Raw genomic sequence first — 19,772 nt, 5'->3', positions numbered from 1 at the left:
TTAGACAATCACCTGCCAATGGTTGAATCTGAGCATTTAACTTTCTTACACCATCCCATTCCGTCTCATTTTTCAGCCATTCACCCCTCAGATATCTTAGTTTTGGGCCAAATTAACATGGAGTGCTTAACTTTAACTACATAATGTTCATTTTTATTGCTGCTTTTTCTTTGCACTAGTAATCATGCTCTTTTAATATTTTCTTACTTCCTTATGTACCTTTACCTTACTTTTACAAAATTCTCCCACAGAATTGTAAGACTCCTTTGTATACTGTTTTTCATATACATGCTATGCTAAGTCACTTCAGTCATATCTAACTCTTTGTGACCCCATGGACTGTAGCCTGCCAGGCTCCTCTGTCCATGGGGATTGTCCAGGCAAGAGTACTGGAGTGGGTTGCCATTCAGTTCTCCAAGGAATCTGCCCGACCCAGGGATAGAACCCTCGTCTCTTATGTTTCCTGCACTGGGAGGTGGGTTCTTTACCACTAGTGCCAATAACTGGGGAGCCCATATACTTATTCATAATGTGTAACTGTTTCATTCTACTTTTTTCTCCTTTAAAAAACTTTCCTTTCTGAACTCCTTCAGCCTACTGCCCCAAACTGCGCTGGTTGCACCTTGGACCTGCTGTGTCTCTCCTCTGTTAGGTATTCTGTTTCCATGACCCTATGCCACTGTCTATATACCCTTTCTTTGGTGAGATACATCTTCAAGTAGCTTCCTGAGAAAGGGTGCATGGGAAATACAATTTTTGAATCTTATGTATTGATCAGAGTTCTTTTTCTGAGGCTGTAACATACTCTAATCAGTTTACTCAAAATGCAATTTATTATTTGTTATCTATTGCCCATAAATCAATATAGGCCTGTACATCCAACATCATTCCTTTTAAGAGAAATAAACAATTAGAAGTTCTGCTCAAAGTTATGCTAAACTGAGCTCAAATGTTTTCTTCGACCAGAACTGGTCATAGGCTTTAGGCACTCTCAAGCACACTGCAGAGTACTCCTAGATCGATGAATATGTTGTTGTTGTTCAGTCACCTAGTCTTGTCTGACTCTTCACAACCCCATACTCTGCAGCATGCCAGGCCTCCCTGAGTATCTTAGTCTGAGAAAAATATGTCTAGATTAACAACTGCAACCTTAGGATAAGTTGAGAAGGCCATAGTACAAAAGTGAAGATGTGTCAGGAATATGAAGCATTTATTTATTAATCCTTTTTGCCTGCAGGAGCTGCGTTAGCCCTGAAAGCCCCACCTCTGTGTCTAGGTGGGTCGAATAGCCCAATGTACAATGAATGACATGGTGACTGGATGTCCCATGCTTAGGCATCAGTAACAAACCAAGAGTTTCTTGAAAGGAGAATAGCAATTTGTCAAAGAAAGCATGGGTTTGATTTACACTATCAGAACTCCACAGACTCCATCTATCCCTCCCCTCTGGCACTGCTTGGATACCATTCAAGGTCCTGGGCCACAGAGGTCAGTGAAAAGAGTAGGTTCTCCTGCTCTGGCTGCCACTGAAAGGGGTCAGGTTTGTGGATTGCTCAGTAAGGGATCAGAGGTGGGGTCCCAAATATGGGTAAGTGTTTCCTCCAAAATGTCAAGGGTCCATCATGCACTGTGCCTCTTAGTTTTAACGAGTGAAAAGGACAGCAATCTCTTTCACTCTGGAGGACATATCCAGAAATCCCCTGTGCCATGACACCCCCAGAAGCATCACTGAAATAACAGACCACTGCATTTCCCACTCTCTGGCACACCTGTACTTTACCAGGGAATCTAGAACACTTTGTACTCCCCAATTTCTGATATCAGCAGTGTGTATCATCAGCATGATATCATCCGCCTGCAGTGCAGGAGACATAGGATACCTGGGTTTGATTCCTGGATGGAGACGATCCCCGGGAGGAGGAAAATGGCAAACCACTCCAGTATTTCTCTTGAAAAAGCCCATGGACAGAGGAGCCTGGCGGGCTACAGTCCAGTCACAAAGAGTCGGACACAGCTGAGTGACTACACATGAGCGTGTATCATTTTTATTATGATCACAAATTTTGTGGATCATAAATACAGACAGGGCATAATGGGGACAGTTTATCTCTGCCCTGTGATGTCTGAGGTTCTAGTGAAATACTTGAAGCCTGGAGGCAAGAACCATCTGAAGGCTCATTCACTCCCGTATCAGAGAGTTGAGTTGAGTTGGCTGTTGAGTGGGGGGCCTTGGTTCCTCTCCACACAGGCCTCTCCGTGTGGTCTCTCTGCATGGACTACTCTGGGCTTTCTCACAGCATAGTGTCTGAACTCCAAGGGCAAGCATTCCCAAGAGAGAGATGCAGGCAGAAACTATGTCCTGTTTTTCTGATTTAGCTTTGGAAATCACACAGCATCACTTCCTCTGTAATCACAGACTCATCCATATTCTAGGGAAGGGAAACCCACAACACTGAGTAAAGGAGAGTCAATGTCACATTGTAAAAGCATGTAAAATAGGATAGATATTGGTGGAGCCATCTATGGAAAAATACATTCTGCCACAAATAGGAAGCATCAATTTTTCATCACCACTATCTATCAATTCTGGTTCTAGGGGACTTACCACAGACAGGATTTGTTGTTTTCATTCATGCAGAAATGATGGTTGTTAATATTTTATTTTATACACACACACACACACACACACACACACATATGTATAATGAATCCCAGGTGGCTCAGTAGTAAAGTATCCACCTGCCAGTGTAGGAGATGCAGGAGATGTGTGGGTTTGATCCCTGGGTTGGTAAGTTCCCCTGGAGGAGGAAATGGCAACTCATTCCAGGATTCTTGCCTGGAGATTCCCATGGACAGAGGAGCCTGGTGGGTGGTAGTCTGTGGGATCACAAAGAGTTGGACATGACTGAGTGACCAAGCACACACACATACACACACATTATGAGGCATTTTTGAAGGCGTGCAAGAGCATTTAAGACATTTTATTTCATTTAAGTGTTCTATATGGTCATAAGAGGATTGGCCATCTCAAGAATTTTAAATTATCATCATAAGCCATTGAACACATCTTCACATATACTGCCATGCTTATTATAAATAATTATTGTTGAGCATCTTCCAGATTAAAACTTCTTGTTTTGGTCTGACTTCTATTGAGATTCAACCTATATTTTTTGGCAAAGACACTGCATTTTTATTTCCTGACTTTCCAGCTGAATGAACTATTTTCTCTTGAAAGTGGAATGTTGTTCCAAACTTTTTTCAGTTTTCATAATGTCACCAACTTTAGCAGTCTATTTGAATCCAGAAGTTAAAGAAATAATGTTAAATTACAAAAATGCAGATGTGGTCTCAACACGTAATAATACAGTCCAACTAAAGGAGAGTTGGGGGCGGGTGGGAATACTCTGTGGTGGGTGGTGAGCTGTTTTTCTTCGTGAGTAGTGAGTGGTTCAGATAATTGGGGCATTTTCCAATGTCTTCTCCCATGTCCCTCACCTTCAAGCACATTAGATGAGTCAGTCTTTCTGGAACATCCATCACATTCCATCTTCTTGGAATGTCCCCTTCCCAACCCATTCTCTGAAAAACAAACTTCCATTCAACCTTAAAGACACAATCATGATTTCTCTTTTGTGAAGCCTTCTATTTCCCCTCAAAGCCAAAATTTTAACTTCTTCTTTTGTAACTACAAAGCACTCTAACATATGCTACTGTTACTGCACTACATGTTCCTGGGAAGGGAGGAAGAAGAGGGTTAGGGGGTAACATCTAAGCTTTGTATCCTGTACTGCGCAATCAAGAATGGTTTAGTGCATAAATGATCAACTCCCCAAACCTGTCATTCCAAGGAAGAAAGAAAGCTGTTAAAAATGCAGGTTCCTAGTGCCTCTGAGTGAGACTTTCAGAAGGGTGGATCTTTTGACAGTCTAGGGGTCTGTGGGACCATCCTTTGACGAACCCTATTCTAGGCTGGGCACCTCTCTGTACCTGTCCAGCTTGCTCTCTCTGAAGAGCTCATTTTAGCGCCCCTTTGTTCTTAGCCCTACTTTTCACATTTTCTAAGCCATTTATTTGGCCTTTGGATTCTTCTATAAGATTATTTCCATTTAGCTTTGAGATGTGGGTGTGCATACTGGAACCACTTGCCCTAGAATTTAGCTTAGCTGACATATAATTCTGTATGTGTTTGCTCAGTTAACCTACATTCATCAGAAATATGTGTTTGCATGCAGTGCACATGTTTGCAAACAATTAATGAAGTCATGAGGCATGTGAAATATTGTAGGGTTTATAAATGACTCAGTTAAACTTTTTATTCTACAGAGTTTTTTTTTTTTCTTTCTTTCTTTTTGGCTGTACAGGATCTCAGTTCCCTGACCAGGAACTGAACCAGGGCCATGGCAGTGAAAGCACCGAATTCTAACCACTAGACCACCAAGGAATTCCCCCACTTTGTTTTAAGTGCTTTTCTGATTGTATGTTTATATTTTCAGAAATGTCATTAAAATTATACACCAGAGCTGACACAGAGAGGTCTTACGGGATTTCAGAAAATAGGAAAGTATGGTATAAAATATAATTAAATCTATGTTCCAGTAGATAATGTTTTAAGAATTCATTTTACAACCAAATTTACTTTGGAAATTATTTAATCTACTAAACCTATTCCAATATTACGTCTTTCAGTAAATACTCCCTAACCAAGTTAAGTCAAGAAAGAAACTGGAACCAAAAAAATGTCTTCATTTCTCTTTCTTAAGGAATGCCTAACATAGAACCCAGCCCCCAGTGTTTAGTTAAGTAGATGGTGTGTTTTGTGCAGTGGTTTTTTTAAAGTTACTCAGTAAAGGAAGAAAGTGAATTTTGCCTACTCTGCCCACATGATTGAAACGCAATCCTCAAGACACATCACAAAGAACCCACTCAAGAAGTGTTCTATTAAAATACAAATTCATTGTGGTAGGCTGAAAAAGAATGCTGTTATGAATCTTGATAAGCCCTAAAATAAGATAATGTAAAGTAAGTGATAATGCATACATAATCAGATATTTCACTTCAAGTGATGATAGTTTCTTCCCTTTATAAACTCTCTGAAAGTTTTTACATTAATACACTCAGAATAGCCCATTCAGTTCCATCAATTTCCTTCATGAATGCAAAACTCAAATTTCTTTTCTAAAAGATAGGCATTAAACAAATATATTTTATCATGTACCTCTTTTTCTCCTGACTTTTTAAAGAGAGTGATTTCATGCAATTTTAGGCAGCAAATGACACAGCCTCTAGTGAAGGTTATTTGGGCGATAATGGTATTAGAAGTTGGGAAAGGCAGCCTTTGCAAATGAAAAACAAGAAAAGGTCAGAACAGCACAAAGAAGTTTCTCCAAGGGAAGGCTCATTGTCCTCCATGACCGAAGACGTTGTGTCTATAAATTCACCTAAGTGAAATTACATCTGTGGCACCAAAAACCAACCCTGAAGCCAAATTGAGAAGGAGGGAACAAGCAAAGACTTACAATACATTTCTCTGAGAATGTACCGGGAAACCAAAGGGCTGCAACCGACAGCTTCAGCCCGCCAATCCACAGGAGGACTTCACAAAGTCCATTCCCAAGAAAACATTACACTAGTTCTCCAAGAGAGCGGTGTGGAAGTCAGGCCACTTCCCTGACCACCAAATCAGGGGGCTCCAAAAAGGGAAAATTGGGAAGCCCTAAAGCGAGGCACTGTGGTTGAGAATTCTCTGCAGGGAATTCCTCAGCTGCTGCTGCTGCTGCTAAGTCGCTTCAGTCGTGTCCAACTCTGTGCGACCCCATGGACTACAGCCTACCAGGTTCTTCCATCCATGGAATTCTCCAGGCAAGAGTGCTGGAGTGGGTTGCCATTGCCTTCTCCGGAATTCCTCAGCAGTCCAGTGGTTAAGACTCTGCGCTGTCACTGCTGAGGGTCCCAGTTCAATCCTTGGTCAGAGAACTAAGACCCCACAAGCAGCAAGAAAAAAAAAAATAAATAAATAAACTAAAAATAATAAAATGACTCAAGAAGCTCAGGAAAAAAAGAATTCTCTGCAGTTTGAATCCCAGCTGTTCCATTTGCCTTTGTAATCTAAGAAAAGATTTAAAAAAAATTTTTTTTTTTTTGGCTGTGCTGAGTCTTTGTTGCTGCTCAGGCTTTTCCCTAGTTGTGACAAATGGGTGTTACTCTTTAGTTGCAGTGAGCAGATTTCTCATTTCAGTGGCTTCTCTTGCTGTGGAGCACAGGCTCTAGGTGCATGGGCTCAGTAGTTGCTGCTCCTGGGCTCTGAGCACAGCCTGAGTAGTTGCGCCACATGGGTTTAGCTGCTCCATGGCACGTAGGACCAGGGATCGAACGCGTGTCTCCTGCATTGGCAGGCGGATTCTTCACTGCTGAGCTACCAGGGAAGCCCTAAGGAAGGTTTTCTGAAACCCCTCTGTCCCTTAGTTTCCTCATCTGTAAAATGAGGGTGATTATAATAATTGCTCATTTGAATTGAATGAGATTTGGATTAATGAAATGTTTGACATATAGTCAATAAGTGTTAACCATGCTGATGATAGTGATAATGGTGATAAGACACACATTGTTTGTGCCCCTCCTCCAAAGGAGAGAGATTCATGAGGGAGCTATTTGGTGCCAGGAAAACCTTGAACAACTTGAACAACCCAGAAAAGAAAATCTCTATGACTGATTTTTGAATTTTTTTTTCTGGAACACTGCTTTGAATTTCCACTTATACCTTATTTTAAAATTCTTATAATCTACACCAATCCACTAAATTGAGAAAGAATCTAGAGCAAATCTGAGTTAGGCTTCATAGAAATTTTAAAGACCAATTAAATGGACAATCAAGGTATAAAAAAATAGATAATAATGATTTTTAAGGGCCTTAAAGTTTAGCCTTTTAACAATTTTCCCAATTTTCCTTTCAAGGACATGTGCACTTTAGAAGCTGCTGGAGTATTGTAAACTCATTATTTAATCTGTGATACTCTTTGGAAAGAATGCAGTCCTTGGAAAAAAATACTTAAATTTTGATCACAGGTTATTTTCCCCAATGTGAGAGAGTACTTTGCTTCCAAAAATCCATCTATACTAGCTCAAAGTCTCCTAGAGGCAATAAACATTTCTTTTATCCCACATAAAATCACAACATACCTAATATAAAACTTTACACCCTCCGTGAAACTTTTAGTCTGACTTTTTCAGAAATGTGTAGCTGTAATTCTCCTGGTCAGACTATAGAGCTGTCATTCAGTAGAGACACTTCTTTCCCCCTCCTCCCAAAACTGAATAGTAAAGTTTTCAAACTGAGATAATTACAGAATTTAAAAATCTGCTTTAATTACATTTGGTTGTTGGTTGTTATTCCCGAAAATGTTTAGCACACCTCTTGTTTTGAGTATCAGCTGTTTTGTTGCTAAATCATGTCCGACTCTTGCAACTCCATGGACTGTAGCCTACCAGGTTCCTCTGTCCATGGGATTTCCCAGGGAGGATTACTGGGGTGGGTTGCCATTTCCTTCTCCAGGGGCTCTTTCCAACCCAGGGATCGAAACTGCATCTCCTGCATTGGCAGGTGGATACTTTATTGCCGAGCCACTAGGGAAGTCCTGTGTTGAGGGGCTTGCAAAAAGACCTCTGATGAGTTTTTCGTTTCACACCTCATGGCTTCTACCTCCAGATCTAGAAATTTCTGCCCTCTACAAAGAGCACAGTCATTTGACACTACTCTCACTTTATAAACTAGTTGACCATGATACAGAAAATGAATTTTTAATAGAAGGAAAGGAAACATCTGTCACATTATAGGAAATAAGCAACAGGAAAATCAGAAGCCCTTTATAAACATTTTCCTAATGCAAAATACATGTCTCCAAGTAAAGACTAACCACACTTGTCCTCCTTGCTGGCTGGAATGGTGGTTTCATCAGGCTTCCTGGCCATCTCCCCAGTGGGCAGGATCTCTTCTGGAGAAAATACTCAACAGTGTTTGCAGTCCTGCCTTCTGCTGGGTCCTTTCTTGCTGTATCTCCAAGAAGAGAATCATAGAGATATAGAGCTAGAATTTATTTTGGAGACTTAGCAGATTAGGGAAAATGAAATTTAGAAAAAAAGTAATTTACTTCAAGCCCAAACATGTAACAACTAATAAGACTGGAACCCTATCTAATGGTCTCCATTGCTTCTAAGCCCAACTGCTGCTTTGAAGAGCTCAGGATTCATAATTTCACAGAATTTTTTTAGCTATATATTATTGTTATTAGTAGAAGTGAAACTATATATGCAGAGGGTAAATATGCATTGAGACAATATTTGTATAACATGAGAATTTGTTACATATAATAGAAAAATATTTTACATTTAAATAAATAAAACTTTAAATTTTAATCTAAGAAATTTAAAAATATTTTAAAAATTAATTTAAAATTGTTTTTAAAATTAAAAATTTAGTTTTAAAAATTTTAAATAAAAATATTTAAAATTTAAATGAAATAAAATTTCACAATAAACTGTGGAAAATTCTGAAAGAGATGGGAGTACCAGACCACCTGACCTGCCTCTTGAGAAACCTATATGCAGGTCAGGAAGCAACATTTAGACCTGGACATGGAACAACAGACTGGTTCCAAATAGGAACAGGAGTACGTCAGGGCTGTATATTGTCACCCTGCTTATTTAACTTCTACGCAGAGTACATCATGAGAAACACTGGGCTAGAAGAAGCACAAGCTGGAATCAAGATTGCCAGGAGAAATATCAATAACCTCAGATATGCAGATGACACCACCCTTATGGCAGAAAGTGAAGAGGAACTCAAAAGCCTTTTGATGAAAGTGAAAGTGGAGAGTGAAAAAGTTGGCTTAAAGCTCAACATTCAGAAAATGAAGATCATGGCATCTGGTCCCATCACTTCATGGCAAATAGATGGGGAAACAGTGGAAACAATGTCAGACTTTATTTTGGGGGGCTCCAAAATAACTACAGATGGTGACTGCAGCCATGAAATTAAAAGACACTTACTCCTTGGAAGGAAAGTTATGACCAACCTAGATAGCATATTCAAAAGCAGAGACATTACTTTGCCAACAAAGGTTCGTCTAGTCAAGGCTATGGTTTTCCCAGTGGTCATGTATGGATGTGAGAATTAGACTATAAAGAAAGATGAGCGCAGAAGAATTGATGCTTTTGAACTGTGGTGTTGGAGAAGACTCTTGAGAGTCCCTTGGACTGCAAGGAGATCCAACCGGTCCATCCTAAAGGAGATCAGCCCTGGGATTTCTTTGGAAGGAATGATGGTAAAGCTGAAACTCCAGTACTTTGGCCACCTCATGAGAAGAGTTGACTCATTGGAAAAGACTCTGATGCTGGGAGGGATTGGGGGCAGGAGGAAAGGGGGACGACAGAGGATGAGATGGCTGGATGGCATCACTGACTCGATGGACGTGAGTCTGAGTGAACTCCAAGAGTTAGTGATGGACAGGGAAGCCTGGCGTGCTGCTATTCAGGGGGTCGCAAAGAGTCGGACGTGACTGAGCGACTGAACTGAACTGAACTGAATACTTTAAAATATTTAACTGCTGTAAAAAAAATCTTCCTCTTCTTGAATAAAGATGTATCCACATGTGTTACTATTAATTTTACCAACATTTTTGAAATTTCCGTGTTAACTAGCTGCAGTCCTAGGTTTAAAGATACAGAAGAGAAAATAATAACCCTTGTCCCAGCTTGCCAACAAATTGGAGAGGCTGACATGAAACAGACAAGTATGATACTGTGGATTCCACATGGCAGATTTGGGAACAAGAGCTTCTGTATGACTGCATCCCAGGCTTGAGTGAGAATGAGGACTGGGCAGGGACCAGATCATGGAGAGCTTTGTACATCATGCTAAAATGTTTGCTAAAATGTTTGTATTTTACCCCAAAATGGCTAGAAGACATTGAGAAAGTAGATGCTCTAAAATTATGTGACTCAAATTATACTATAGAGCTAGTGGATTTTTTTCTCTGCTCCTTAATACTGAACACCTTGATACAACATCTGAGAGTGGAATGTGATGAGTCACCAGACTCTATTTCCAGTTGTAGAACTGACGGAAATCTCAGTTTCCTCATCTGTAAGGTGGGGGTCATTATAGGATTGTTGTAAAAAGGATCGGAGGTAAGGCCATTAAACATTTATTACCATGTCTGGCATAGTAAGGGCTTCCCTTGTGGCTGATAAAGAATCCGCCTGCAATGCGGGAGACCTGGGTTTGATTCCTGGGTTGGGAAGATGCCCTGGAGAAGGGAAAGGCCACTCACTCCAGTATTCTGGCCTGGAGAATTCCATGGACTATATACAGTTGGACATGACTGAGGGACTTCCACTTCACTGGCATAGTAAACATTCAATAGCTGTAAACTGGCATCGTCTTCACCATGATCATCATCATAAAAGACTGAAATGGAAAAAATGGATTAGAATGCTAAGGGTTAATTGTAACATCTAGGGTTAAGAGCAGTCTTCTAACTCTGCTGAATATATTGCTTCAAGTAATAAAGTCCCTTCACGGAGAACTACTTTGTCAGAGGCATGGCTAGAAAGGGACAACGGTTAGCAAAATGTGTTGATTATGTAATTGAGATGAACTTTCCCTTTGATTTTGCTGTTCAAGAACATGTAAGAAAAGAAAACGAGTTTCATTGGCTGAGATCAGTATCAGAGGAGAGCTGTGTGCTTGCTTTGTTAGTTAAAAGTAGAAGAGGAAAATGTCAAAGTCTGCTGGGGACTGGGGATAAAAATCAACTTTTGTGTTACCTCCCTTTGTTCATCAGCAGGCCCATATTATGCTTTCAACCCACTAGTAGATTGTAATTAATTGTTTATAAAGTATCTTTGCAGTGTAATGGCTGAAAGTTATTTTTGGCTGTATCTTTATTATTGGAATACTTCCTGTAATTGCGCCAAATTCAAAATTTGAAATATAGTTTAGCAATTCCAATTTGGTGAAATTGAAAATTGAGTAGGTCAAATTAGATTTACCATAAGCATAATGCCATCTATCTATTAAAAACGGCCTATATTTCAATATTCTATAGAATAATAGGTTTACTTTCTGTGTTCTGTTTTGTTAGTGCTCCTATATTCCTCCCTGTAAGAGAGAAAATCAGAAGAACTTGGAAAGTGTCATGAATTGGCAACAGTACTGGAAAGATGAGATTGGTTCCCAGCCATTTACTTGCTATTTTAATCAATTTCAAAGGTAAGCAAATATTTACATGTGCATATTAAAGTTGTTTGTAGCCTCGGTAGCTAATTATATTAATAAATCATAGATTGTGCTCACTTGACAAAATATACAACGTGGAGAGAGATAGTCTCGACTCTTCCTAGCATGTAGTTAGGGTAGCCCTTTCTTACTGTATAGGATGGGGGGCATGTGAAGAACCTGCTAGCCAAAAAAGGTGAGAACCTGTATCATGCATCATAGAGTTTACCCTCTGGATACACTAAGAAAATGCCTTTAGGTAGGAGGACTGTTTACTAGGAGTGTTCTCCCAAATCATTTGTAATTAATGATCACAAACTGAACAACGTTCAGATTTATCATCATTTTGGGCTGCATCAAATCTTATCTTTCTTTTTCCTTTCTATTCTGACCAGATATCTTCAAATGTTTCCATCATTAAAACTTTACTTGACCTAGAGAGAACTCAAGTTATAGCATACAGCAACAGTGCCTTGAACTAGACTATTCCAGTATCCACCCAGATTAATCATAGTAATCTGTTCATCAAATGTTGAGTATTCTCAGCTCTTTGCTGTCCCTCTCCATTTGGGTGTTCCACACTTAGGTCAGACTTTCTCTTCCTCCCATAATCCCTCTCTTAGTGAATGGCACTATAGCCTACTCATTTACTGAGTCTAGAAACTTTGAGTAATTCTTAACTCACTTTTCTCCTTTATGCTCTATAACCTATATTTATCATCCTGTTGATTTTATCCTGTATTAACTCTTCTGTGTCTTCCCTCTGCCACTGTTTTAGTTTAGATTCATGTTATTTCTCATGAATCTGAGAGCACAATAGTCTTCTAACTATTAACACAACAATAGTCTTCTAACTATTAACGCAACAATAGTCTTCTAACTAGCCCTTCTACTTCCACCCTTTGCCCCACTCCAGGACATTCTCCACACTGCTGCCAAGACTGTCTTTCTTAAACTTGGAAGCAAGAACAGGCAGGTAGGATCTACGTCTGAGGCAGGGATATGGCAGAGTCTCCTAATTCATGTAGAGGAAGGAGGTACAGAAAAGGGGCAATTTGTAGAACATCCAAAAATGCCAGCTACAAGATATACCTCTGTGTGCTGTCTAGAGCTCTTTCTCAATCCTCACTGTCGTAACAATACCAGAAGAACTTTAAAAAAAAAAATGCATCACAGATGAATTAACTTAGAATCTTTGATGGTTGAACCTAGGTATTAGCATTTAAAAAATCAGTTCTAAGAATTCTAGTATATGGTCAGGATTGAGAGCCACTACTCTATCCTCTCACCCATAACCCTCTACTGGAATTGTTTGTATGCCCATCTTCCCAACTAGATTGCCTACTGGTTAATGGTATGGACCATATCTTCTTTGGCTTTGTATCCCTAGTACTTAGCACAGTACTTAGCTCAGAGATTTACTTAGTACTTAGTACTTAGCTCAGTACTTACTTAGAGATTGGGGTTGGGGGGGGAGTAAAGAGAGTACTGAGTGAAAAACATAGCGTTTCTGAGTGGCTACCTGTGCCAATCATTGTGAATAACATTTTGGTTAGATCACTAAATTTCTTATAATAGTTCTAAATACTGGCCCCGCTTGACAGGTGGGAAAACTGAGTCTTAAAGATTCCAGCGGAAGTCTTGAAGTGAAAAAAAACAGAATGCAGCTTGAAACCAGCTCATCTGATTCCCTGAGCTCCTTCTGTTAGCCCTCTTCTTATCCCAGTTTGAGAGTAGTGGCAGTGGCAGTAGCCCATGGAGGGGTACATCAGAAGAGACATTTAGAATCACAGTCAGCAGAACTTAGCAGCCATGTGAGTGATGCAGAAAAGGGAGGTATCACATTTGACTGAGTGTGAGAAAAGGATAGTCTAGCTCTGACTGTGCTGAATCTGAGAGTCTCAAAATATCCAAAAGAAAGAGGTAGAATTACAGACTTTCAGTTCAAGAGTAAGAAGTCCGGGTCAATGTTATACGGATCTGGGAATCGTTGGCACCCAAGCCATGGTTGAAGCAAAGAGAAAGAATGCACACTGGGAAAGAATGCGTACTGGAGTGAGGAGAGAAATGTTGACAGAATCTTGGGATCCTCTGTGTTATTGGTATGAGGGGGAGGAGATGGAGAGAGAGTGGCCAGATGTTGAGAGGAAAGTGAAAAGATTTGGAAGGGCGAGTGTTTTAAGGGGAAAAGAATAATCAAGATGCACTGCTTAGAAGTCAACTGTGGCAGCTCCGAGTGTGTAAGTGATCTTTGTGAACACAGTTTAGGTACTGCCTCAAAGCAAAGGGGTTGAAATCACTTTGTCTTGGGCTGAGATGAGCCTGTGAAGGTTTTACCAAGTGCAGGTTACTTTTTCAAGAAGTTTGCCGTGACTGGAAAAAGAATTGGAGGGAGGAGATGAGTAATTGAGAGGGAAATAGGAATGGATACAGAGAAATGAGACGGAGTATGGACTAAAACTGCCAAGGGAGAAGGAAATATTGACTACACATAGTAAATAAGGAAAAAAGGGAACACTCCCTGAGGAAAACAGGGGAGAAATGAAATACAAAGGTGACGTGGGGATATGGTTTTCAGTGAGACGGGGAGCCCAGCCACAGGAAATAGGCACTAGCAGTCAAGACAGTTTGATACTGAACCCACCACGGTCTGCAACAGGTGACCCTTTAGGCTCCCACCCCCTGGACCCGGAGCTGGTTTCCGAATGTGCATGACCTTGAGCTTGCAGGAGGAAGCAGGCAGGCCCCTCCCACGGGCTGTGCTATCCAGCTGCTGGTCATCTTGGTAACTTGCCCTCATTCCCCACTCAGGTACCAAGTTTTCTAAAGGCTGCCTCCTCCAAATAGGGCTGCCTTCTGCTAGGGCACGAACTCCGAATATCCTCGGTACCAGATCAAACAGGACCATTCCCTGGCATGCTGAGAATTATCTGTAAAGAACTCACCCTGCATTATGCTGGGCTGGCCAAAAAGTTTTTGGGGTTTTTCTGTAACATCTAATGGAAAAACCTGAATGAACTTTTTGGCCAACACAGTATATCGATTATAGTATATCAACTTTAGTAGTGGTACATTTAAGTTCATCATTCCTTCTTTAGAACAGATACCCATTCCCCATCCATCATCTCACTGTCCCATTTTCAAACTTTTGGGGTATAGACAGAAGTAGGGATGGTTTCTCACAACTCAGAAGCACGCCATACATGATTTTAAGTGACTTCGAGAAAACAGAAGTTTGAAGTTTGGCTCTTTTATCATGACATTTGCAAGAGGAAACAAGAGTGCTGGTTGGAGGTGTGAAAAATGGCAGCTCCTTGGTGCCATCTACTCTTAGTACACTTTTTACTACTGCAAAATATGCAATAAAAATAGACTCACTGTAAAGACTCCCAGATGCTCTTGATAAGGTGAACTTTATATTTAAAGTAACCTTTAGATTTCACTCAAATGCAGGATTGGGGAGAAAAGTTACCAAGAAGTTTCCGTTTTCAAGAAAAGGATGTTATTTTAAAAATCTAAGACAAAGATGATTGGAGTCTTAGGTTTCCATTGTTGAAGGCTTATTTAGGTGAGTTACAGTCAGGAATGGAATCTGCAGTGGCCGGAGCAGCCATCAGTAGCCATGTCTGCCCTGGAAGGATGGTCCCCATGCAATCACCCCTTCCTTCTCTGCCACCCAAGAACCACAACATGGTGTGGTGACTTCCTGCCCAGGGCTTGTGGAACCAGGCCCTGGCTGCCTCTCTTCAGGATCTTCCCATACAGCCTTCTGGCTCTGTGACTCCTTCAACCTTGAAGCATCGAATCTCCATAATCTCCATAAAATTTTACACTCTTTGGTATAGGCAAGGTCACACTTACTTTCCCTATATATTTTTGTCTCTTTCTATGGGGTCGCACAGAGTCGGACACGACTGAAGCGACTTAGCAGTAGCAGCAGCAGCCTTTCCTTGGCTTATCTTTTCTCAGCAAAACCCCAGAAATGCCCACTTCTCTCTCTCTCTCTCTCTCTCTCTCTCTCTCTCTCTCAAAGTGTCTCAGTAATGTCCAGCTCTTTGCCACCCCATGGACTGTAGCCCACACGGCTCCATGCCCCCTTACCACAGTTTTTTTCTTTTTTTGGCTGTGCTGGGTCTTTGTTGCTGCGTGGACTTTTCTCTAGTTGCGGCAAGTGAGGGCTGCTCTTTAGTTGCAGTGCACAGGCTTCTCATTGCAGCGGCTTCTCCTGTTGCAGAGCATGGGCTCTAAGAGCTCGGGCTTCAGTAGGTGTGGCGCCTGGGCTCTGGAGCACAGGCTCAGTAGTGTGGCACACAGGCTTAGTTGCTCCAAGGTGTGTGCGATCTTCCCGGACCAGGAATGGAATCCGTGTCTCCTGCATTGGCAGGTGGATTCTTTACCACTGAGCCACCAGGGAAGCCCACCAAGTTTGTTTTGAAATCTCCATTCAGTTGCTCGAAAACATCTCTGAGTCTCAGTCTTTCCATACAATTTTCCTCCCTCATCTTTGCCTTCCGCAGCTTCCCCTTGACGAGGACGTGTCCCTGGAAAATGGCTACTCATTCCTTAATTCCCTTTGGATCTAAGGACAAGGAAGAGTGATCTGTCCTTAGTTTTTGAACTTTTCCTCTTAAGGAAAGCATTGTATTTTTCTATACAGGTTTACTTTTTAATACTTAATTTCTTTGTCCTAAGTGGATATTAGTTCACAGAGGGCACAGAGCAGGCTTACACATGCATGTGTGTGCACCCCCACACCCACATGCACACACACACACACACAGTTGTCAAATGAACAGATCCAGCCACTTCACCTGTGAAGCCTTGAATTCATTCCCTCAGTTGAGGCCCTCACTGTTTCTCATCTAGATTGTTGAAGTGCCTCGCAACTGGTCTTTCAGGCCTGGCCTTTCTTTCATCAATCATCTACACTAGGCTAAGTTTTGTTGTGCTTCACTTAAGTCTTCTTTGATTTTATCACAGTCCTTGATTAAATTTTTCTGCCTTCTTATTGTTCATTGGATGAAGGCTATGCCCTTCTGATTCCAGGTTCAACTTCTGCTGTTTACTCCCCTGTCTATAAGCTGGAAAAAGAAAAACAGACATGATCCATGCCTTCATGGAGCTTATACCGTATCATCACATTAGATAGATAATTACAAAGTGGAGTAAACACCATGAAGGAAAAGCTGGGGGTGCTGCTATGAGACATTATAACAAGGTGGGGAATTTCAAAGGCCTGTATGCATAAATCGTAATTAGGTGGAGACCAGAAGATGGTCAAGAGTTAGGTAGGCAAAAAACAAGGGGAACGGTATTTCAGAATGAGACACCACTATATGCAGAGGTTCTGAGGCAAGAAAGTTTGGTGAGTTTTAGGACCCAAAAGGCCCCCACGACAGAGAAGCTGTTAGGGAGAAGGAAAGTGGTGAGTGTTGATTCTGGAGAGAATAGGCAGGGTTTACATTTCTCTTAAACTCGGTGAGTAGCCAGTGATGGGGAGTGGTGACTTGACCTGATTTAAAGGTTTACACATTCATTCCACCTAGGCCAGTCCTCAGAGTATGCCCTGTTTCACACACACATGCATGCCTTTGCTGTCTCTCTCCCCTTCCTTCATCTTTTCCCTTTTGTAGGAATTAGCATGCTACAGTGGTAGGAAGGCTGAAACTAGCCACTTTCTAACATGTGGTGTGTTACTCTGACCTATGTGTGCCCCATTCCCTTTGTAGAAGGGAGAAATGATAAGGTTATTGTGAGGTTATCAGTGAGATGGTACATGCCTAACCCTGAGTAATTCCTATGAAAGTGTTTGCCATTATTATTTTTGTTACTATTAAAACTTGCCTCAAAGGCCACTGTGTAAACTTCTCTCACCTTTTCAGGTATAATCAGGCCCTCCCTCTTCTGAGTTCCTACAGGGGTGTGATTGCTTTTATCACACTGTTAGAGAGTTGGCTGAATATGTATCTTTCTCCTTGGATAGGTTATGACTTCCTTAATGCAGCAACCATGTGGCCTTAGGTGTCTGGTTTACATTTCTTCTCTACCGCTTAATAACTATGTGACCTAGGGTAAATTGTGGAACTTCTTGCTCTTGATTTTCTTATCTGTAAGATGAGACAAAGATAGACATGTTCTATCTTCAGGATTTTACTTTTTATTTGTTTATTTTGGTAATGATCATATCTGCACAAGAATGAGTACTTAGTATACGTATATGCTTTTCTTTCCTTGCCCAGTAAATTTCTAACATTAATGGTGGAAACAACTAATCAGAGCATAGCCTAATTATTCACTGATTAGATGCTGAGTGAGATCTTGAATGAATACATAACAGAAATTTGATTAATGAGCAAAGTGATGGAACATACAAAAATAACTCAAAGGAGAGAATTCTATTGTGAAATAAGATAAATATGTTGTACTTCTCATCCTGAACAGATATATCCTAATTTTTAAGTTCACCCAGAGTATGTTTGTCCTATGATATATATTTTCCAAATTAAATTTGTCCTTAGCATTTTAGACAAAGATGAACATAATGGTCTGAGCTAAAGTTGAATAGAAAGCTCTTTAGAGTACAGTATGAAAGTCATAGAAAAGGAATGCTCACTTACTTAGGGCTTAGTTTTCTTACCTACAAAATTTCATAGATTAAATGATCTCTAAGAGTCCTCTAAGTTCTCAAGTTTTATGATTTTGTAATTCCCTGATTCTGAAGGTGTGTACAATTGCAATAGCTTAAAATGATGGATCAAATCCTAATGGTGAAAGAGAAAGAAAATTATCAAAGAACCAAATGGTTAACAGTCTGGAGCCATTAAGTGGAGGAGCAAAGAGTCCTACCTCAATAGTAATTGAGTTTCATAATTATGACACTGAGTCATCAAAAAAGTTAAATTTGGTTCAATATACTCTATTTAATAGGTAAGGAAATGTGTAATGCATTTTTAGAAAGATGTTACCAATTATATTTTAATATTTGTATTGGTTTTTATTCAACTTAAAAGGTTAAACCTCAATTATTTGGAAGAATCACTTATGTGAATACCTACCTCCTTCCCTTGAAATAAACAATATTGTTTTAGGGAGTCCAAAATCTTCCTGCCACAAAATAGCTAATCACTCTTCTATCATGGTATTACCCTTGCCAGCATCCTGGATTTCATCCATTGAATTACCACCATTTTAGTCTTTTACTGTTTAAAAAAATTTTTTCTTTATTGGCGGATAATTGGTTTACAATATTGTATTGGTTTCTATCATAGATGACAAACACGTGAAAAGATGCTCAACATTGCTCATTACTAGAGAAATGCAAATCAAAATTACAATGAGGTATGGTAATGCGTGAATGACCTCACTCCGGTCAGAATGGCCATCATTTAAAAATCTATAAGCAATAAATATTGGAGAGTTTGTGGAGAAACAGAAACCCTCTTGCACTGTTGATGGGAATGTAAATTGATACAGCCACTATGGAGAACAGTATGAAGATTCCTTAAAAAACTAGGAATTAGAACTACCCCTGTGGCTCAGTGGTAAAGAATCTGCATGCCAATGTAGGAGACTTGCAGGAGATAAGGGTTCTATCCCTGGGTCAGGAAGATCCCCTGGAGGAGGAAATGCCAACCCACTCCAATATTCTTGCCTGGAAAATTCCATGGACTGAGGAATTCAGTGGGCTACAGTCCATGGGATCGAAAAGAGTTGGACACGACTGAGCACCTGAGCACACATACCCTATTACTCTTTTATTCAAGTATTTATTAATGACTAGCTTTACACCAGGTGATGGTAATCAAAGATAATAAGACAGTTTATGTCTTCAGGGAACTCACTGAGTACTATGAAAGACCAACATGTAAACAAACAATTGAAATGTAATGTATTCAGTGCTAAGTGCCATCATTACACACACACACACTAGTATAGTGCTTGGACCTACTCGAATGGAGAAAAGGAGTAGAGAGAGAAAAGCCTTCATAGAGGAAAGTCTGAATTGTATTTTCTTAAAAAATGAGTATTTTCTGAATTGTATTTTCTTAAAAAATGAGTAGGAATTTTCCAGATAAATGAAGGCTAAGGAAATCGGTCCTGAATATTCCTAAAGGAAATCAGTCCTGAATATTCACTGGAAGGACTGATGCTGAAGCTGAAACTCTAATACTTTGGCCACCTGATGTGAAGAACTGACTCATTTGAAAAGACCCTGATGCTGGGAAAGATTGAAGGTGGGAGAAGGGGATGACAGAGGATAAGATGATTGGATGGCATCATCAACTCGATGGATATGAGTTTGAGTAAGCTCTGGGAGTTGGTGCTGGACAGAGAGGCCTGGCATGCTGCAGTGCCTGGGGTCACAAAGAGTTGGACAAGACTGAGTGACTGAACTGAACTGAAGGAAAGAGATTTCGGGTAAAATAATGAATGTTCAGAGGCATGAAGATTTGAAATGTCATAGACAACTGAATGAAATGTAAGGCTCTACATATTC

The 19,772-nt window shown here is 40.4% G+C and overlaps 1 protein-coding gene across 1 annotated transcript in view; it reads left to right on the top strand.

The window, feature by feature from the left end:
- Positions 1-19,772, top strand: part of KCNMB4 (potassium large conductance calcium-activated channel, subfamily M, beta member 4) — a gene marked incomplete at its 5' end in the record, with an annotated part of 83,095 nt that overhangs the window by 25,082 nt on the left and 38,241 nt on the right. The window contains one exon of the mRNA XM_010841623.1: positions 11,142-11,269. Coding sequence (XP_010839925.1) covers positions 11,142-11,269 — 128 coding nt within the window. The remainder of the gene's footprint in view (positions 1-11,141; positions 11,270-19,772) is intronic.

The sequence above is a fragment of the Bison bison genome, unplaced genomic scaffold (assembly GCF_000754665.1).
Source record: "Bison bison bison isolate TAMUID 2011002044 unplaced genomic scaffold, Bison_UMD1.0 scf7180017864163, whole genome shotgun sequence".
Lineage (NCBI taxonomy): Eukaryota > Metazoa > Chordata > Mammalia > Artiodactyla > Bovidae > Bison > Bison bison.
Note: the sequence above shows the minus strand (reverse complement) of the source record. Positions and strands in the feature narration are given on the sequence as shown.